This window comes from Babylonia areolata, chromosome 4 (assembly GCF_041734735.1).
Source record: "Babylonia areolata isolate BAREFJ2019XMU chromosome 4, ASM4173473v1, whole genome shotgun sequence".
NCBI classification, from domain to species: Eukaryota; Metazoa; Mollusca; class Gastropoda; order Neogastropoda; family Buccinidae; genus Babylonia; species Babylonia areolata.
In genome coordinates this window covers 27,740,702-27,763,201 of record NC_134879.1, presented here as the reverse complement: position 1 = coordinate 27,763,201, position 22,500 = coordinate 27,740,702, and the positions used below count along the sequence as shown (strand labels likewise).

The 22,500-nt window shown below is 43.9% G+C and overlaps 2 protein-coding genes across 5 annotated transcripts in view; both read right to left on the bottom strand.

Annotated features, from left to right (window-relative positions):
* LOC143281009 (uncharacterized) overlaps window positions 1-4,689 on the bottom strand; it is a 55,078-nt gene extending 50,389 nt beyond the window's left edge. For all 3 annotated transcript variants that reach the window (XM_076585888.1, XM_076585889.1, XM_076585890.1), the window contains exons 1-2: window positions 4,357-4,689; window positions 429-522 (exon numbers count right to left, since the gene is read on the bottom strand). In XM_076585888.1, coding sequence (XP_076442003.1) covers window positions 429-522; window positions 4,357-4,478 — 216 coding nt within the window. In that variant the 5' untranslated portion in view covers window positions 4,479-4,689. The remainder of the gene's footprint in view (window positions 1-428; window positions 523-4,356) is intronic.
* A 7,092-nt stretch (window positions 4,690-11,781) lies between these two features.
* Window positions 11,782-22,500, bottom strand: part of LOC143281008 (solute carrier organic anion transporter family member 4A1-like) — a 48,652-nt gene continuing 37,933 nt past the window's right edge. For both annotated transcript variants that reach the window (XM_076585885.1, XM_076585887.1), the window contains exons 12-16: window positions 22,099-22,246; window positions 21,013-21,197; window positions 20,316-20,380; window positions 17,751-17,973; window positions 11,782-17,002 (exon numbers count right to left, since the gene is read on the bottom strand). In XM_076585885.1, coding sequence (XP_076442000.1) covers window positions 16,987-17,002; window positions 17,751-17,973; window positions 20,316-20,380; window positions 21,013-21,197; window positions 22,099-22,246 — 637 coding nt within the window. In that variant the 3' untranslated portion in view covers window positions 11,782-16,986. The remainder of the gene's footprint in view (window positions 17,003-17,750; window positions 17,974-20,315; window positions 20,381-21,012; window positions 21,198-22,098; window positions 22,247-22,500) is intronic.

Here is a 22,500-nt window from a genome sequence, read left to right as displayed (position 1 = left end):
GAGTTGGGGGGGGGCAGGGGGAACAGTGTTTCTGGCTAAAGTGTTCCAGTCGGCTCAATGCTGAGAAGTCTAAGTTCCAAGTCTTTTTTTTTTTTTTTTTTTAATTTCTATTATTATTATCATTATTATCATTATGTAGCCAAGCACTTACCTTCAGATACTGCTTCAGATAGCGCTCTTAGGCTTCAGATACTGCTATTATCATTTTATTTTTGTGTGTGTGTGTGTGTTTCATAGGTAATAAAATACTCGAGGAACATATCAATTAACTGGTCTTCTCTCTAACCAGGAAAGATCTGTGTGTGATCAACTGTATTCACTCCCCCCTCCTCCCTCCCCCCAATACCCCCCCCCCCCCACCCCCCACCCCACCCCTCCCACACACACACAAACACACACGCACACACACACAGAAGCAGACAGTTTACCTTTGGGTGGATGTTGAAGAATTCACGCTTTTCATATTCTTTCTTCTCATGTTCAGAATAGTACATCAGAAATCCATCTTTCACAAGAAAAAACCTGCACACAAATGAGTCCAGATACATGTATTCTAATGAATGTTAATTACAACAAACCATGAAAGAAAAAGAAAAAAATGACAAAAAGAAAAGAAAGGGGGACAGATTAATAAGGGTATGTGTGCATACATGTACATGTACACCTGTATATTTCAACTTGTTTTGCAATGCCCTGTACATGAATTATGTCACTGCCTCCCCTTTTCCTTCTTCAGGGGGGAAGGTAGGGAGGTGATGGGGGGAGGGGGGTGATGGGGAGGGTCAGGGGGGGGAGGGGGTCAGGGGGGGACGCTGGGGGAGAGGGGGGGCAGGGTAATCTTTGCTGGGCTTTTCAAGAATAAAAAAAAAACAACAGAAAAAAGAAAATAAAGCAATATCCTGTTTACGCTGTAGTATCCTTGTAATTGTGTGTGTTTATTCAGGCAGTCATCCATGGTGCCCCAACGACCCACCCACGGGTCAAGGGATAGATGAGATGAGATGAGATTCAATTCCACGACTGTACACAACCAACAACAGGAAGTGATGATTCATGTAACGGTTCACATTCTTTGCACTTTATTTATAGATCTATGTGAAGCCCCAAGGAATGAAAAGGGCATTCAAGAATTCAGTCTTCCGGAATGAGATTGATATTCAAGTTTTCAGATACTCAGAACAGAAAAAGCGTTGATGCAAGTTTTAAAATGAGCACATGACTGGTATTATGAAAGTGGCAAAACTGCTGAATGTGGAGCTGCAGAATATTCTCTCATGACCAGTTGAAAGAGGGATTGGGAGGGGGGTGGGGGGGGGTCTTTTTCAGCATTTACAGTTTTTGGCAGTGATTATATGCCATGTGCCTTCATACAGTGGTTGGTAAATCAGTTAATTATTATATATAAGTTCATATATACATTGCCTGCATTCATACCATAAGTATGTATTCTGAAAATCCTTTTCCGAAAGGGTACACATGCGAGCGCACACACACATACACACACACACACACACACACACACACACATGCACACACACATACATGCATGTACACACACACATATCAAATATAACTTAAGTGAAAAGACATTAATTGATTAAACTGAAGCATGACAGATGGACACACACACACACACACACACACACACACACACACACACACACACACACACGCATGTGCGCACACACACACACTCTTCAGATGAGAATGGTTAAATGAGTAGATTCATTTGAGAGTGGTAACTTTGTTGCTGTTATCCCCACTTTATCATATCCCCCTATATTTCATATCCAACACAATTATATCCTTTCCCAACCACTGGTCAATTTACAGGGGAAAACAACAACAAATTCTCACTCCAAGAACTGAAGAAGTCTTTCAGCAGAATAAAAAATCATCTCACCCTCTAAACACCCACAACAACCTTAACAAACTGTTTGAGAATGTAATTCATTGGGTTATTGTTGTTGTTTTTTTTTCAATTCACATTAAAACAAACACCTGAATCACAAACTGTGTATCAGTAATCATGTCTAGTGAGCATGCAATTCACAGAAATATAATCCCTCTACAGGCCAAAGTCACAGTGACCTCTGACACAGGTGAGAGCTGGAAACATGAAAAGGTGAGCTGTCTGCTGCTCTATCATGCTTTGATGTTGAATCCATCGTGGATTACTGGCAGAGTCAAACATTGTGTGTCCACAACTCCCTGCATACCTCAAGGGTCAGTCGCAAAGGCTGTGACACTCTTAGCTGTCTGAATAGAGATCCATTTGGGCCAGAAAAAGACCTTTCTCTGTTTCTTTAAACTTGCCATATTTCTCTATATTTTGTATAAGATTTTGCATGAATCACAGAGAGAAAACAATAACACGTATTTAACAAATGATGTAAAGCAAACTGCTAGAAAGGTTTTCTTAAGCTCCTACCAGTACAGTCAGGAATACATTATACAGTATGTGCATATAAATTTGACACAAGAATTAGAAGATTTCCTTTACTGTTTTCTAAAACAAGTTAGTGTATGAAAAACTATCATGCCATGGACAATTAAAAAAAAAAAATCATGATCATCTCTTTCTCATAACTATCCCTATACTTGCCTCATCCCTTGTCTATTTTACTTAAAGACATCAAGTACTCAAGAACTCCTACTAATGTATCACACACAGTGACATACACTCACACAGTGACACACACCACAGTGACACAGAGAGAGAGAGAGAGAGAGAGAGAGAGCTCACACACACAGGGCCAACTTGTTTTGAAATTATGTTATACCTTTACTTTATTAAATATCTTTTATCATAAATGACTGTTATCAAAACAGATTCCTTTTGACTGAGCAGGCAACACATTTTAGTGATTTTACTTTTTAGACTTATAACTATTACCCCCCCCCCCAAAAAAAAATAAGCCTGGCTTTTATTGGAAAACAATATATCATTATATGGCAATGCTTCTGTTAATATTTTTTGGATCACTTTGAGAAATAATGCACCAATACTGACCTGCATCAGGAAAGAATTAAGTACAGTGATCCCATTGTTAATAACTTATGGGCCATTTTCAGAAATGCTATACCTATACAATAGCTAAGATATCAGCCCTGCATGAAAACTCTGGTGACGTATATGTGACTAAACAGAAATTCCTACTTATGTGATGAAAACTGGCAGTGTCATTGTTTTGCACTCACATGCTGTAAATTGTAATGAATGAAAAGTATTGCATGTACCTTCACATAAAATTTTGTCATGCTGCATACTTACAGCTTACACAAGATTTAGTATCACTCATGTATGATGGTTATCAATGTTGTTTTTATATGTTGAATTTTGGCACAATTTCGTAATAATTTTACACCAATCTCCATACAATAAAGTCTTCTCAACAATAACATTATGATACCTGTGCAATAAGAAATGTAACAGGTTAAGTACAATTCACTTCATAGCAAGTTAAAATGTTTCTAAAGCAAAAAAAACTGAGTTCTCAATAACTCATGAAGTGATATTCTGAGTCACATATATATTATTCTTGACAAGTGAACAGACTAAATTAATGAGGCAATAAGTCAATGATTATACATACATATACACATATAACATAGAGAGAGAGAGAGAGAGAGAGAGAGAGAGAGAGAGAGAGAGTGATATGTATGTATGTATGTATATAATTATGTGTATATCAGTGTCAGTGCCATGTGTGTGTGGTCGACAGGCACAAGCCCAGTCCCTTCCCCCCCCCCCTCCCACACACACACACCCTTGGTGGTAAGCAGAGTAAAAAAATATCTATATATATATACATCTCTCTCTCTCTCTCTCTCTTACTCTCTATCTCACTCTTCTCCCTCCTGTTTGATTCTCTGTGTGTGTGTGTGTGTGTGTGTGTGTGTGTGTGTGTGTGTGTGTGTGTGATATTCTGTGCATGAAGAGAGAGTGTGCGTGTGTGTGTGTGTATGTGAAAAGAGAGAGAGAGAGAGAGAGAGAGAGAGAGAGAGCTTTAAAATTGGAAACCTTCCCAAAAAAGAGAGCAAGAATGTTATAAAATTGGAAACCTTCCCACTTCCCAGTTCTACTCTGAAGACGCCACTGAAAAAAACAAAACACCTTCTTCCTGAAAGTCTGTGTGACTGTCTTCGTTTCCAGTACGCACAAATGGTACTGGGGAATAACCTGTCGTTTTTATGATTTCACAAAACCTTTAAAGTTTCACGAACCGCTATTTCTCTCGCGCATCTCGCTGACACTTGTTGATTCGTTCCAGTGGACAGACATGTCGTATACACAACACACGCATTCGCTAGACCGTCAAATACAAGCAAGCACCACTGTCATCGAAAGCTCACCTTTTGGCCCATTTACTGGACTGATGACCGAACGGTTTCTTTTGAAGTACTCCGTGATACTGAATCCTTGAGGCCCAGTCTCTGGGTGGACGACTTCTTGCTATTTCGGGCATGGCGTTCATAGCAATGTCAACTCGAACACAGTCCGAACCAGCTTCACCCCTCGCATTGGTTCTCGCTGTTGTTTGTGGTGGTCAGAAGCATCGAATGAATGACCAGCCCCTTTTCTCACATCCTGGATTGACAGAAGAGTCGGTCTTTTCAAGTATGTCACAAGGAAGTATTGGACAACAACTGCCCGACAGTTCACACTTCCCTGTCTTGTCGCGCACTTCTGCTTCTTGAGGCAAGCCAGTAGGAGTTACTTCCCGTTTCAGCCAAGAAGTGGGCGTGGTTAGTTACTTTTGATCTTGTGGGCTTCATGTGTGTCTGCGGGGAGGGGTGAAGGGGCGCACTGAACGGAGGGGCAAGTGGGGTGTTCAGGGAGATGGGGGAGGGGAGCGAGACGGAGTGTGTGTGTGTGTGTGTGTGTGTGTTTACGTTTATGCGTGCGTGTGTGTACATGTATGCACGTTTTTTGTGTCTCAAAGCTTGACGAAGCGCGTTGAATTTCGCTGCTGGTCAGGCATCTGTTTAGCACCACTATTGTCTGAGTGTTTGGATGTTCTTTTGCCTGCACTTACAAATTCATGAATGATTCTTTAATTTCTGGTGTCTTTCCTGATGTATATAAAACTTCACTTGTTAAGCCCCGGCTAAAGAAAGCCACTCTGGATCACAGTGACCTCAAAAGTTTTCGCCCTGAATCCATCCTTGCTTTTGTGTCAGTGTCCAAAATTGAGAAAATTGTTCTCTCCCAACTTTCAGACCATTTAGCATCAAACAACCTGTTTTCTTCTTTTCGGTCAGCAATATAGAACTGCCCATAGCACTGAAACTGCGTTGTTGAAAGTAGTTAATGACCTGTTACTGTCTGTTGATGAAGGTAAACTGTCTGTGTTACCTTTGCTCTATCTGTCGGCTGCGTTTGACACAACAGACCACAGTATACTGACCTGTTACTGTCTGTTGATGAAGGTAAACTGTGTTACCTTTGCTCAATCTGTCGGCTGCGTTTGACACAACAGACCACAGTATACTCCTTTCCAAGCTTGAACACGTTTTTGGGATGAGATTCATTCAACAATTCTGAACTGGTTTTCTTCATACCTATCTAACCGCTTCCAGATAGTCTTTGTTAACAACTTTAAGTCTGATCCAACCCTGATCTCCTATGGTGTGCCACAAGGTTCTGCCCTGGGCACCGTTCTGTTCGTTCTGGACACTGCTTCTCTTTCTGATGTCATTTCCGGTCATTCTGGTCTTCGCCACTCTTGCTGATGATACCTGCAAAAGTCTGCATAACCAAACCAAGTAGACAGTCTGATTCTGTCAATGCATGATTGTATTCTTGATGTTAAATCCTGGATGACATTCAACAAACTAAACTTAAATGATGACAAAACAGAAGCAATGATTATTCCTCTGTAAGAATGTCCACATCTACTTCATTTCTTGCCTCTGTTGTGGTTGGTGATGCCACAGTTCAGTTTTCTAAATCAGCAAAGAACTTTGGAGTCATTCTTGACTTAAACCTCAGTATGCACGCTCGGGTAGTAAATTTGATATGCATAGTCAGTTGTGAACTTCGTCACATTAACTCTGTCCGTCAGTACCTTTCTGTTGAAACTACTAAAGCTCTGATTTCTGCTTTTGTGCTGTCACGAATTGACTACTGTAATTCTCTTCTCATAGGCTGTCTACATTATCTTCTTCAGCGAATTCAGAAACTTCAAAAGAATACTGCCCGTCTGACTCTCATAGTCCCACGTACTGATCACATTTCTCCCCACCTCCACACTCTACATTGGCTCCCTATTGAAGAGAGAATTGAATACAAAGTTGCGTGTCTTGGCTATTCTGCTTTCCACTCCACAGGACCTACCTATTTTTCTGACCATATCAGCGTTTATACTTCCTCAAGAAATCTTCGCTCTTCCTCTGACTGTAAACCTATGGTGAACGTTCTTTCCTCTTTGCTGCTCCTTATATCTGGAACAACCTTCCTCATCATATCCGTGCATTTGATTCTATCTCTGCTTTTCGCTCTTCACTAAAATCTAATCTTGTTAAAAACCTATCCATAAGCACTTTCAGCTTCCTTCTTCTCCAACACCACCCTTGTCAGCTCACTTTGGATGCATGAAGAGTGAGAGAGGGAGGGGGAGGGAGGGTTTGAAGAAAGAATAGTCATGAATCATTTATGTAATTTGTAATATTTTCTTTCATGTAAAGCGTCCTGAATTCTTAGAAAAGGCGTTATATAAATGTACATAATAATAATAATAAATGATGATGATTATCATTATTTTTCTCCCGGAATCTCTAAATGAAGCTGGTATGCGTGCGGAGAGTGAGGATTAGGTTAGTGATGGGTGTGTATATATATGTACACACACACACACACACACACACACACACACACACACACACACACCAGCACCCATAACATACATACAAACACATATATACATACACACACACACTTTCACAGTTTCGCCGACGTTCGGTGGTTACACATATCTGCAGGCATAGCAAAATTGGTACCCTGGGCCTTGAATATGAAGTCTAACACGGTGTTCTGCCTGATGTAATGACAAAAGACGATAAACAAGTTAACAAAATGTGAAAAAACAGATGATAGTCTGAAAAATTGCCGAAAGATAAATGCTGGAAAAACGTTAGAAAGATCTCCAGGAAATTCGCGATACATTTCAAAGAACATGTACCAATGCGCCAAAGGTAAAGCGTCCAATACATTTTGTTAATTGACTAGACGCACATGATAGATGAGATTTGAAAGGTTTGAACCCATGCCTTAGAGCATGATAACAGATGGAATTAGTAAGAAAAGATTTCTGACAATTCATGTCCTTCAAAAAATGACAGGTAGTGTTGCATACCCTGACAGGGTAAAATGATTTGATTAAAAAAGAGAGAGAAAATAACCCTGCCTTAATCGTTGCAAACTATTGGTATTATTCGGCAAACACTCATACACAGATAGACACAAACAGACACAGACACACACAGACACACATACGCCCACACACACACACACACACACACACACACACACACACACACAGACCCCCCTCCCCTCCACACACACACACACACACACACACACACACACACACACACACACACACACACACACACACACACACACACACACACATATGCACGCGCAAAGCCGAAACATATGGGGTCTGGGAGGTGCGGAGGGGGGCGTTTTGGGACAGGTGCATTGGTTAAGTCAGGGGGTGGAGAGGCGTGGGGGGGGGGGGAGGGACTGAAACATCATTGGGGGGGGGGGGGGAGGACGTCCCAGAATGTCCCCCAGCCGGGGGGACGTTTCAGATTCCTGAAAAGTCCACCGGGGGACCATTTAGGACACTGTCAAGTCCCCCGGGGGACCTACGGAAGGGGGGGGGGGGGGGCGATTTGGGACGTTACACCGGCATCGACACAAATATAAACCATTTCTTTGGTAAAGAGTTTGAGAAAAGAAAAAAAAAAAGGTCACGCATTTATATATATATATATAAATGCGTGACCTTTTCTTTTTTCAAACTCTTTACCAAAGAAATATATATATATATATATATATATATAATATAAATATATAATATAGAAATAAATATATATATATAATCTATTATATATGAAGGAGGGGTCTGGGGTTCTACGGCACGAATTGAAACGAATGCACGTACCTTTAGAAAGTGTCACTTTATTCAATGTATGTGTCTTGAGTGAATGAAAAAAGACGAGCCTACATGCAATCACGTCATGCTTTGTAAAGAACCGGATACAGAAGTGACATGCTTGTTTTGATTTTTTTTTTTTTTAATACTATAATTCTATTCGGTATAAATTCTTGTATGTCAGTCTGTCTGCTAATCTTATTTCAGTGTCTGTCAGTATTTTTGTCGGTCTGTGGTGTCTTTGTGTCTTTCCCTGTATCCATTTCTCTCTGTCACTGTCTGTCTGTCTGTCCGTCTGTCTGTCAGTCTGTCCGTCTGTCTGCCTGTCTGTCCGTCCGTCTGTCTGTCTGTCTGTCTCTTTCTTATTTTGTCCACCCTTGCTGTCTCTTTTTAATCTCGCCCGCCTTGATCGTTTATTGTACTCTTCATCAGAAGAAAATAAATAGATAATTTTTTTTTTTAAACGCGGTGTGTGGGTGGTTAGGGGGACGAGGGATTGTGCGTGTGTGTGTGTGTGTGTGTGTGTGTGTGTGTGTGTGTGTGTGTGTGTGTGTGTGTGTGTGTGTGTGTGTGTGTGTGTGTGTGTGTGTGTGTGTGTGTGTGTGTGTGTGTGTGTCTGTCTGTCTCTCTCTCTCTCTCTCTCTCTCTCTCTCAATATAATTTCGTTGTTGACTGTTGTGCTTGATAAAAATTCTTTCATAATCCCAAACGGAATATTCAACAACGTCGAGCATTTTCGGACGGCCTAAGTTAATAACTTCTTCTTCTCCTTGAAATTCCAAAGTATACACTTCGCCCAACCATGCCAAGAAATAAGCGAAAGTCATTTGCATCATTATTTCAAACACATGCTAACATTCTGTCGTTATCTGCATTTTGGCAGTCAAAGCGCGCTGCGTTGTTGCGAAATGCATATAATCAGATAACAGTCGACAAGCTGTGATACTGGCCATACACGTAAAGAATGCGGCAGCTGTTTGAATAGATATTTTACCAAGAACTACCATAGGCAGTTTTTATGTGATGATATAGACTATTCAGTTTTAGTTCAGCTCTGTTTCACTTGGATAATTCATCCCAATCATGAAGATTATCCTCATTCAGCTGAGTTAATTGTTGAAGGAGTAAAGTATGAAAGTATACCTACTAATCTCGCACTCATCTTCTGTGCTATATATTCCTTGTGACCCCGGTACACTTGGTAATAAAGACATATTATATTCTATTCTATACGCTAATGGTTTGTTTTCTTTTCTTTTGTTTTTCGTTGCTGTTGTTGGAATAAGTGTCTCTGAGTGCATGTACGCACGCGCGCAGCGTGTATGTGCGTGTGTTTGTGGGGGGCGGGGGTAGGGGGGGCAAGGGGGGTGGGCGGGCGATTGCCAGTGTGTATGCATTAGTATTTGTGCGTGAGTGCTCGTGAGTGTGTATGTGTTTGTCAGTGTGCCATGGTTGTGTGTGGAGGGGTTGGGATGTGGAGATGTGCATCTGTGTGGGCCTGCATGCGTAACTGTAGGCAATACTTGCGCCCGCGTGCCTTGCCGATGGTGCGTGTGTGCAGTTGGCAAAGTGACCGGTGATGTAATCACCGAGCTATCTGTTAGTAGCTGTTACTTCCTCTTTGCTCAACGCAAGGGTCTGTGTGTGTGTGTGTGTGTGTGTGTGTGTGTGTGTGTGTGTGTGTGTGTGTGTGTGTGCCGGTTTGAAGGCGATATCAGTGTCGTGTTTTCATCTTCACGAACCGTTACACCACTCCCTCTGGTCGAGATAAAGTTTAGATGTGGTTTGAGACAGGAAGATAAATACAGGGATTGACAGGCAGGCGGAGTGTAGATAGACAAACAGATAGATGGATAGATAGAGACATACAGACAAACAGATAGACAGCAGACACGGTAAGCAGGGAAACAGGGAACACGTCAGAGAGAGACTGAGTGAAGGGGGTGAGACAGGGAGAAAGAGAGGGGGGGGGGGGGGGGAGAGCGGGTGGTGAGAGGAAGGAGAGAGAGAGAAATGTGAGAAAGGGAAAGCGACTGGAGAGAGAGAGAGACAGAGACAGACAGACAGAGACAAAGAGAGACACAGACACAGACAGAATCATATGTGTATCTCTTCGTGGAAAAAGAAGAAGCAACAAACAAACAACAACAACAAGAACAACAACAACAACAACAACAAAATAACCCCAGAACGAATCTCTCTCTCTCTCTCTCTCTCACACACACACACACACACACACACACACACACACACACACACACAGAGTTGCAGTATACAGAACCTGACCAGGCATAGTCAGTGTTCAACAATTAAAGGTCATGGCAATTTTCATCCTGTTTTCAAGTCGTCGCCTCCCCCACCCCTCCTCTTCAGCCCCATCACCCCTTCTCTCTCTCCAATGAGTGCCTTTCTTCTTCACGGGGGCATACCGTGAGGTGCAGCTCTTCTCGTCTCACATTTGTTCTCGACATATTTCTCTCCCTTTAATGTACGTGGGCCTGACGATTCTTTTCAACTTTTTCCCCCCTGTGTTTACTTTCTTTAATTTCCCGCCCCCCTCCTCCCCCCCGCCCCCCTCAAGCATGTGGTCAGCGAGTTGGGTCTATGCCTGCGTAGATCAGGTGTCTGCTGCTCTATCCCACCACGTTTTATCTTATTATTTTAATTTTTTTTTCCTTCTTAAACAAATGTGGTATGGCGTGTACGGATCAGTCCGTACGACGGGCGCAATAGCCGAATGGTTAAAGCGTTGGACTTTCAATCTGAGGGTCCCGGGTTCGAATCTCAGTGACGGCCGCGCCTGGTGGGTATAGGGTGGAGATTGTTCCGCTCTCCCAGGTCAACTTGACATATGTGCAGACCTGCTAGTGCCTGAACCCCCTTCGTGTGTATATGCAAGCTGAAGATCAAATACGCACGTTGAAGATCCTGTAATCCATGTCCGCGTTCGGTGGGTTATGGAAACAAGAACATACCCAGCATGCACACCCCCGAAAGCGGAGTATGGCTGCCTACATGGCGGGGTAAAAACGGTCACACACGTAAAAGTCCACTCGTGTATATACGAGTGAACGTGGGAGTTGCAGTGTGAATGCAGAAGAAGAAGAAAGTCCGTACGCTGTGACGCTCTATTTGAATCTGAAACTGTGCACCATCACCACTGTGTAATGTGTGGGTCCAAGTGACACGCCCGGCTCTCCTTCTGTATCGTTTAGTTATTCAAACATATATTGTTTCTTTTTTCTTCTTCATCCATTAGATTTTGTTTTTACTTTCATTCATGCACACACCCACCCACTCATCATTTCTGTTTTTGAAACCCTCTTGTGACTTTTCTTTCTTCTCTTTCTGAAGCCTCGCAAAGACATGTGTATCTTTCGATATTGAAAAATAAATACAGTATCTATGTGTTGGTTAAAAAATGTATAATTTTTTTTAAATCAGAAAGCAGCGACCATTTTCCCTACATTCCAAGGACAGAATGATTCAGTTTTAACAATCTGGAGTGACGGCGTCTTCATCAATCATTTTCTTTACACACACACACACACACACACACACACACACACACACACACACACACACACACACATCCAGTCATGGATTATGTTATGTCTTTAATTATCGTTACAATTCACACTCGCATGTTATATTCAATGACTCAGTATACACACATCGTATGATCATGAAAGATTGATAGGGTTATTAATGTAAAAAGTTTAAAAAAGTTTAATTCATTGTAGCAATTCAAAATATAGGAGAAGCAAAGCCCACATTCAATAACTGATGATGATGTGATGATAATGGTAATAATAATCGCAGTGGTAATAATAACAACAACATGATGACGACGACGATGATGATGATGATAATGGGATGATCACAAAGCTGGATTTTGTAAAATCATATATGATATATATATCGCCGCACGTACATACGTACGCACAATCTCTCGCTCACACAGTAAAAAAAAAATGCCATCCCAAGAAACCAAACATTTTGACACATGCACACTTTGACAGATTGTTCATAAAAACGTGAAAACACTTCAACACTTCTGCACTCTTTCAAAGGTTCTTTTCTTTCAGTTACACACTCTTCACTGAAACCAGATGAGGTGGGCGATTTCTCATTGTCACTGAAAATTCAGCACCATAAAACAATTGATACGCTGCAATCAGCTTAATTAACATTGGAGAACACATAAAGGATTCAAAGGGAAAAACAAACACATGGGAAATGGCGTTTTAAAAGCAATTCAGTTAAAGCAAGGGAAAGACCATTTAAATACAATTTTAAACACGGAAAAATCCGTCTTAATACCGATTTGATTAAAACAAGGAAAACGCCGCTTTAGCGCCAAAAAAAAAAGACAAATAACTTTATCTGCATAATTGTCCATTTAACAATATTCAAACACACCAGGCCTGTTCACAATGATAAACATGAGCACACACAGAATACGAACTGTATCAAGTATAGTAAAACTCAACTGAGTATTAAAATCACCAAATGTCAGCGTACAGGGAATGAATGATTAATATTAATTACCATCAGCACACAAAGTATTATCAATACTGAACAGAAGCAAACAGAGCAGAAGCAAAAACAGATATTCAAGCAACTGCGAAGGGCAGTGAAGAATTGAAGGAGTCCAGCCACGACCATAGCAATAATACTTAAGTTCTGTACTTTTCACGGTGAACATTTGTTTTCATCATACGGTTAATTATCCTCAGTAAATTGATTCTCCTGTAATTATTTTTCACTGGGTTGGAGCAGCAGATACCTGATCTACGCAGGCATAGACCACGAAAGCTGACCACATGCTGCGGGGAGAGGGGGGGTGAGAGGGCGGGGGAATTAAAGAAAGTAAACACAGGGGGGAAAAAGTTGAAAAGAATCGTCAGGCCCACGTACATTAAAGGGACTGAACACACCAGGCACATTCTAAAGGGCTTTCACTGGCTTCCTGTCCAGCTGTTCAATGTATCCAGCACAAATCGCTCTCCAATTGAAGAATTGTTCTCTCAGTGCTGCCTGAAGGGGACACTTAGTTACTGGAATGGCGAGACAACCATTCCCCCAGTCAACAATGAAAAGAAGTATATATAAAATAAAAAAAAATTAAAATAAAAACTTCAATTCATTGCTGCTTATGCTACCAGTTCAGCTAGCCCATATTAAGTAAAATGTACAAGTGACAAACCTAGACACATTACTTTAAAAAAAAAATCAACATCCTCTTTTTTTTTCTTTTTTTTTTCTTTCTTTTTTTAAGTAAGTATCTGGGTTTGCTCCAATGTACATTGTACATACATGTGTGTTGGCTGAATCAGCAGAGTAAGCAACAGCGACACTGACACTGTCGTTTACCTTCTATACGGAGAGTTACTCCTCTGTACTGCTGTTTGATCCTCTACTTCCCTAGCCTCGCTGTGCTTTCATTCCCAGTCAGACGCAGCCAGGCTTTTCCTGTGCATTCCTGACAGACCTGTCAGTCTGTTGGTCCGGGCCCTCAGACACGTGACTGGGCCCCGGGACAGGCGGGGGGGACTAGGTGCTGATCCACATGGGGGCATCCTGTCAACAGGTGAAGAGGAATCTTCCGCGTTGTTAGACAAGGTGGAAGGCGGCAGAATTGGTTCTCTCTCTGTCTCTGGACCTTGCAATTGGAATGAACTCCTCTTTCGCTTCGTCAAGTCTCCACACTCGGCTAGTTTGGCCTTAAAACCTACCTCTTCCCAAAATAACCTCCCTTCCCTGCCTCTTCCTTGTCTTCAGTTTCTCCAGTTTTCGAGTTATGCATGTGTGTGAATGACTGGTGCGAAACGAAAGCGCTTTGATTTGTCTCTGCACAAGATTCAGCGCTATATATTTACCATTATTATTATTATTATAGGTAAGACGCTTACCTACCAATACAGTGTCTGTGAGGGTCAGTAAGTTTGAATAAAAATAATAAATTGAGCGTCTAATCTTTCGGATGGCGGAGACGATAAACCGAGCACGCACTTGACGCTCTGAAAAAGAACTCATGCTCACGTAAGTGTTGTCCTCAGGCCAAATTCTGTAGAAGACGTCCTCTCTGATAGGTGCACAAATTGAGATTATGATGATATGCATGCACTCAAGGCCTGACAAAGCACGTTGGGTTATGCCACAGGTCAGACATCTGCCTAGTGGATGTGGTGTAGCGTATGTGGATTTGTCCCGCGAACGCACTGACGCCTCCCTCGAGAAACTAAAACTGAAACGGACACGTTCTGGGCGTTCAGCACGTCACACATCAGCAGGAAACATACCAATATTGACCAGTCGTGGTTATCGTTGCTGTTTGTGTATTAGGACCACCAGGTGGCCCTTTTGCCCATTCCCATGAACTGCAGCCTACAGTAAGGGCTGGGCCCTCTGAGCCCCTCAGAGCCTACAGTAAGGGCTGGGCAATGTGAGACCCTCAGAGCCTACAGTAAGGGCTGGGCCTTCTGAGCCCCTCAGAGCCTACAGTAAGGGCTGGGCCATGTGAGACCCACAGAGCCTTCAGTAAGGGCTGGGCCCTCTGAACCCCTCAGAGCCTTCAGTAAGGGCTGGGCCCTCTGAACCCCAAATAGCGTACAGTAAGGGCAGGGCCCTCTGAACCCCACAGAGCCTACAGTAAGGGCAGGGCCTTCTGAACCCCTCAGAGCCTACAGTAAGGGCAGGGCCCTCTGAACCCCACAGAGCCTACAGTAAGGGCAGGGCCCTGTGAGCCCCTTAGAGCCTACAGTAAGGGCAGGGCCCTCTGAACCCATCAGAGCCTACAGTAAGGGCAGGGCCCTGTGAGCCCCTTAGAGCCTACAGTAAGGGCAGGGCCCTGTGAGCCCCTTAGAGCCTACAGTAAGGGCAGGGCCCTCTGAGCCCCTCAGAGCCTACAGTAAGGGCTGGGACCTCTGAACGCCATAGAGCCTACAGTAAGGGCTGGGCCCTCTGAACGCCATAGAGCCTACAGTAAGGGCAGGGCCCTCTGAGCCTCTCAGAGCCTACAGTAAGGGCAGGGCCCTCTGAACCCATCAGAGCCTACAGTAAGGGCAGGGCCCTGTGAGCCCCTTAGAGCCTACAGTAAGGGCAGGGCCCTCTGAGCCCCTCAGAGCCTACAGTAAGGGCGGGGCCCTCTGAACCCCTCAGAGCCTACAGTAAGGGCTGGGTCCTGTGAAACCTGTAATTTTCATTGTACTGAGCTGCCTATATAGCACACGTGCCAGTCTTTGCCACTTACTCATTCTTGGAGAGAGAGAGAGAGTGGGGAGGGGAGAGAGAGAGTTGAAACTTGAAAGGGAGAGAGAGAGGGAGGATGGGAGAGAGAGAGTTGAAACTTGAAAGAGAGAGAGAGGGGGGGAGAGAGAGTTGAAACTTGAAAGGGAGAAAGAGAGGGGGAGAGGGGATAACTGGGAACAATCCCAAAGCACGTTGACTGGGAACATCTTCCATGGCTGCCTTCTCTGATGGTTGAACATCTCGTGGTGCAACACTGCTGCCTGGACGTGGTCCACTGACAGGGATTTCGGCCCTCGGAGGGTTGACGACAGGTGAGGAGGCGTCTGAAAGGTGTGACTTATGCATCCCCATGTCACTCGCAGGACCCTTTCAGCCTGAACAAGGTCCCGCAGCAAGGAAAGAAGGAAAGTGACCATCCCTTCAGGAGAACTCCACTGCCCAACACCAAAATGGGATTCACCTGTTGCTTCCATTCAGTACTTGCCACTCAGCATTCACTACTCGGTGGATGAACATTTATATGGGAATAAAGGCATTTACATGAGCGTCAGAATAAAAACAAACCATAGAAACCAGACTTCATAGGTCAGTTTTCGACTCAGGCAACCAGAACAGCAGAAACAGAACGCCCCATCACTACTTGCACTCGATGTGACCACGGACAACAGTGAAGGCTTCTTGTTTATGGATGGATGTCTGGACTAACACACTCAACTGGGTCAGAAATCTGTCGGGGGAAACACCAGCATTATCTATTGCCGCACGTGCAGGAGCAGAATGAGAAACAAAATTGGGACCAAGACTGACTTCTTTTCCCAGTTACTCCTCGCTCCTCCCCCCCCCCCCCACCCCGTCCTTTCCGCTTCTCCCCCCGCCTCCCCCGCTAGACCCCCCAGCCCTCCCTTCTCAAGTTGCCTTGTTGAGAGCTGAAACCTGGGACACCGCAGAAACTGACAGACCGACAGGAGATGAAAGAAACAAAACAAAACAAAACAAAACAAAACAAAAACAAACAAAAAAACACTTAAAGGGCTCGTTTGGGTAGATTCTCGCACTGCAACGCAACATTTTCAGTTTTGAATTCTGGTTACTTCCCTTGTCGTGCTTCGGCGTTCGGTTCTTCCTCTCAAGTCGCAGTGGAGACTCGGACCGGCACCAACACCGAAGGCAGGTAAACAATGAAAACTACACACACACACACACACACACACACACACACACACACGAATTTGGCAATAACCTCCAACAAAAAAAAAAAAAAAAAAAAAAAAAAGTAGAGAAAGAAAATGACCCCCACCCCACCCCCCAATAACAACAATAATAATGGGGTTCCAGAAAAGAATTGCTCGTATTATTTCCCTCCCTCTCTTTCCCTCCACACCCCACAGCACCGCTGCAGTGCAATGGAATCACCGTGCACTTGCAGTCAACGAGGTTGATCATCCGATGATGCACAGGAGGGGTCGGTGGGGGGGGGGGGGGGGGGTTGTTGTTTTTGTCCTGATTTCACCGCCGGACAGCACCAGTGAGCCACTCGCATGAAGCCGACATGGACAGGAGGTGACCATTAGGTTGGCACAGATCTGCAATGCACACAATGCATGTAACCGGCTATCACGTGCCCCTCTCCACGTGACAACTGGTCATCCACAAACTACAGCTTTCATTGTGAGTGTGAGTGTTGGGAGAGGAAAGCAGCGAGGGGTATGGGTGGGACTCCTGCTTTGATAGTACACGCCAGAAGAATTCTTTTTAAAATTATACACCTCTTTATTTTCACGTGCGTGCAGGTGGTGAGCGCGCGCGTGTGTGTGTAACTGTGTGTGTTTGTGTGAGTTGGGGCAGTAAAGGTGGGACCATCATTATCATTATAATTTCATCATTCATCATCATCATCATCATCATGGTTATTATCACAATTACTATCACGATTACAATACAGATAGGAGCTATATATACATCTATAAGGCCTTAGAACTATCATCAGTGTCCTCATTTATTCACTATCATTTTTACAGTTAGCAGCTACACACACACACACACACACACACACACACACACACAACACAACACAACAAATCACAACACAACACAACACAACAACGCCCTACCCATCCACCCCCAGTCCACCCACCACTACCACCACCAACACTTACCTGAGGTCGACACTGTTGCTGTGACGGACCTCACACACACACACACACACACACACACACACACACACACACCACCACCACCACCACCACCACCACAACAACAACAACAACACAACACCGCCCTACCCACCCCACCCCCAGTCCACCAAACACCACCACCACCACCACCACTTACCTGAGGTCGACACTTTTGCTGTGGCGGACCCTGAGGAAGGCCGCGGCCAGGAAGTGCAGGGTACCGGCCAGCAGGTTGACCACAGTCCACCAGATGAACACGCCCAGAGACATGTCCCACTTGCTGTACATGGCGCAGAACTGGCTGCCGTCAGGGGACCCGCTCCACACCAGACAGGCCCGGTCCAGAATGTAGCCCACCAAGGGGGGGCCCGGGATCGTGCCTGCCCGACACACACACACACACACACACACACACGGCACTGATATGTCTCTCTCTCTCTCTCTCTCTCTATATATATATATATATATATATACGTATATATCTTGTGTGCTTCTGTGTGTGAGTGGCAGGTGGTGGAGGGGAGTATTGATGAGGAGGCGGGGAGTGGGGAATGAAATGTAAAGCGCTTTGCGCAGAATTTCTGGAGAAATGCACTATCTAAATGTCCATTATTATTATTATTATTATTATTATTATTATTATATCGTCGTCGTCGTCGTCCGCCTCCTTCCGTCTCGAGAGACGATGGCTGCACCAGAAAATGTAGTACAGGGTCACGATCTTCGCGTCTCACATATCCTCTGGCACAGAGCCCTCCCTCCAGCACATGCAGAGTAATTCAGGCAGATCCTGAACCAATGCTGCTTTTTCCCGCATTTGATGACCTCAGGGAGTATCCCGTCCTCTCCAGGGCCCTTTCCAACTGTCAGACAGTCTACAGCCCTGCTCAGCTCTTCTTCATTTGGCTCTGCATCCAGCTCTTCCATGACAGACAGCTCTTGAATAGCGCTCAGGGCTGCTTCTGACACAACGTTTTGCGTGGAGTATAGCTCTAGGTAGTGTTGTACCCATCTCTCCATCTGCTTTCGTTGATCAGTGATGTTCTCTCCTGTCTTGGACTTGAGGGGTGCGGTCTTGGACCGGTTGCCTTCTTGATACCCGTGTACATGCTGCCCGTGTTTCCAGAGTCTGCTGCAGACTGTAAGCTCTGACTCAGATTCAGCCTGTAGCCGTGGGCGCAGCGCCAATCTGTCTGCTGACACTTGTTGCGTGCAGACCTTAGTGCATCCTTCCAAACGAGCCTAGGCTTGTAACCGGTAACTGCGGCTCTCCGTGTTGTGTCGACGCTGACTTAGCGAAGCTGGAGTGACCTCTCCAGGTGCAGGCCTGGGCGGATTGATATGGAGGACAAGCTGTTGCCCATGTAGCAAGTCCCCCCCTCTCCTCGCCTCTAGTTGACTCCAGGGGAAAAGCAGAAACCAACGCGCCTGGCACCAGGGACGGCGCAGGGGCTGCCGGAAAGGAGTTACACACACACACACACACACACACACACACACACACACACACATATATATATATATATATATATATATATATACATATATATATATATATAGAGAGAGAGAGAGAGAGAGAGAGAAATGCATATATTTTTTACCCCACCTACCACCAAAGTAGGCGGGGGGAAGGGACTGAGCTTGTATATATATATATATATATATATATATATATATATATATATATATCAGAGAGAAAGAGAGATGTATACATATATATTTTTTTACCCCATTTACCACAAAGGGAGGGTGAGGGATGAAGGGATTAGGCTTGTGCCTGTCAACCACACACACATGGCACTGACACTGATATACACACACACATACCGCTCTCTCTCTCTCTCTCTCTCTCTCTTTGCTCCACAAACAACAGGCCCACAAAGCAATTTTTTTTTACCAGCTGAAAGAGACAGAAAATCATGCTTTCTTGTGAAATTTGTATCTATACCTTTACATGCAGTGAATTTATTTTATTTTTTACCTTTGTGGTTTAATGTTTTTACTTGTTGGCATGTTGACTGGACGTCATTACCTGTAACATCTGCATCAGCAAATGAATTACTTTTGTTTTATGTACAATGATAACGTTGTGTTTCTCTGTTCTCTTTATGTCCGCTATTTGTTTCTCACTTCGGTCATGTCTCTGTATGTGCATAAGTGTGTGTGTGTGTGTGTGTGTGTGTGTGTGTGTGTGTGTGTGTGTGTGTGTGTGTGTGTGTGTGTGTGAGTGTGTGTGTGTTTGCGTTGGGTGGAGAGAGTGTGTGCATGTGTATGGATGTGAATGTGTGAATGCGTCCGTTTTATTACTTTTTACGATGTTAGTGATGATGATGGTGGTGATTATTATTCGTTGTAGTAGCAGTAGATGTAGCAGTGTTCACAAAATTATTCAGTATTGTTGTGTCGTTATCGTTCATGTTGTTATTGTTATTGTTGTCACAAGGACAGATTGGAAGACTGGGCGATGCCTAAAATCTTTATCCTTGAGTAATCAAGTTTTTGAATCTCTCTCTCTCTCTCTCTCTCTCTCTCTCTCTCTCTCTCTATATATATATATATATATATATATTTATATATATATATATAGAGAGAGAGAGAGAGAGAGAGAGAGAGGGATGTGTCTCTGCCTGTGTGTTTACTGATATTTTCTTTTTAATGTTGTGAAGTAACACACTGACTGATTCAAATCAAGTCAACTCAATTCAGTCATGACACAACATACCCAGAAGTCGTATCACCATCCATTGAAACCCCAGGGCGAACGGCCGTAGATCTTGATTCACAATTCTGGAAGACAATTCAGGTGTACATAAAAAAAAAAAATATTTAAAAGAAATAAAAAGACGGATCACAATCTCAAGTAAAGAGATTTCCTGACCACCTGACCAAAGAACGAGGGGCCTCTAACGAAAATAAACAGGAGTTAGATTGTTGAGGATGGACATGGACACTTGTCGTAAACACACCTTTACATCAGAACACCACAGGGCTAATTCTCCTGACTCTGCCGAACACAAGAAAATATATAAAATAATGAATCAATCTTTTGTTCAAGAAATATTCACGATCCGCTATCAGGTCCACACTCCTTCCCCCATCCCCTCCTCTCTCTCTCTCTCTCTCTCAACTGACAGAAACACAGGTCATCTCAATAAGAATTAAATGTGTAATATATAAAATTGTTGTATGATTTGTTTTTTTTTTTTTTTTTTTTTTTTTGCTACGTTAAATCTGATGTGGCTGTTTCGTACTGTGATATGTTTCTGTGAATTTGCAGCAATGACGGCAAGATGAAACATGTTGAGTGTACAATAAATCAGCTGGAATGATATGTTGATATAAAATCATTCATATAATGAAAGATTAGTTGTCGCAAGGGGAAGAAAGAAGAAGAAAGAAGCAAGGGAGACAATTCTGACCGTAGACAGGCCATGGAGTTGGGGGTGGTGGTGAGGAGCACGGCAAAGAACATGAGGAAGAGGCATGGCAGGAAGATGCTGCGGTTGTCACATGCCTCCACGCAGCGCCCGTTATTGGCCGTAGAGTTGTCGGCCATTGTGCTCACGTTCAGTGCGTGCGCCACGCAGGTACAGTTGTGGAAAGTCTGCAAAACAGATTACGTGAACCAGGGATTTTCTTTCTTTGGGGGAAGGGGACGGGGGCGGGGGGTTGGAGGGGTGGGGGTGTTGTAGGCTGATTATCATCACAGGAAACTGCAGTGGCTTCTGTCTAAACCACTATATTTACAAATGCATGATGATCGTTCTCGTCGCTGTTATTATCGTCACCGTAATCATAGTTGATATTTCGGTGTATCCATATTATCATGCACAGTAGCCTAACTCACCCGTAGAAAGGCGTACAAATTAAGTCAGTGTTGCTATTGTTGTTGTTTTTCTTCTTCCCAACACACAGGCAGAGAACAGATAAATGAAGAGAACGAATCCTGAAACTGCAAACAGAAAGCCTCTGTGATTAACCCTCTGCGGTATCTATTGCGAAATCTGAGTGCTATCAACAGCCTCAGACTTTTTTTTTTTTATCTTTCTTTCCATTGTCTACCCACAAAGCAGCGTGGCCATTTCCCCATCACTGGAAGACTCGATTGTGGGTGGTGGGGATGTCTCACTACCCGTGCAGGTCCAAATGACCACTGGTCTAAAAATAGATGGATAGTGCATGCCTTCTTTGCGCCCCTTTGCTTACTGAAGCCAGCGGAAGTGTTCAATCAGCCATTTTGCTTCTCGTGTCAGTACAGCCCGAAGCGGTAACTTCATATATGTAACCAAGCGTTCAGCTGGCTTCACGGCAAGCTTTCACTTGCTCGAGGCGTTAGTTAAGCTGACATTTCTGTGTGTGCCTCCACAGCAAGTTTGCACTAGGTGTCACTGCACTGTTTTCCTGTAATAACTGGTAAATAAACCATGGGTCCCTACTACTACTACTACTACTAATACAACAACAACAACAACAACAACTACTACTACTACTACTACTCTCCTTACCGCCATGGGTCCCGGGTTGTCCATGGAGAGGCAGCCAGCGTGACAGGGGGAGAAATAGACCGTCCTGTCCACCCCGCACACAGGGGCAAAGGCCACGCCCTCACACTCACAGCTTCCCTGACAGATGGAGGAGAAGCCGGCTATGGATCTGCACGTGCACACACACACACACACACACACACACACACGAGTTTCTCAGTGAGGTATCACTGCGTTCGGATAAATCCAGTATACGCTACACCACTCTCTCTCCGTATGTATATTTTAGCCAATGTCGTGTGTAACTGTGTTGACTTTGTACATATTTTACGACAGTTAGTCTTAAATTTCTATATTTTATTGTAAAGCTCGTGAGCCCCATCTGAGATGGGGTACTGCGCTATATAAGCCTACATTTTATTA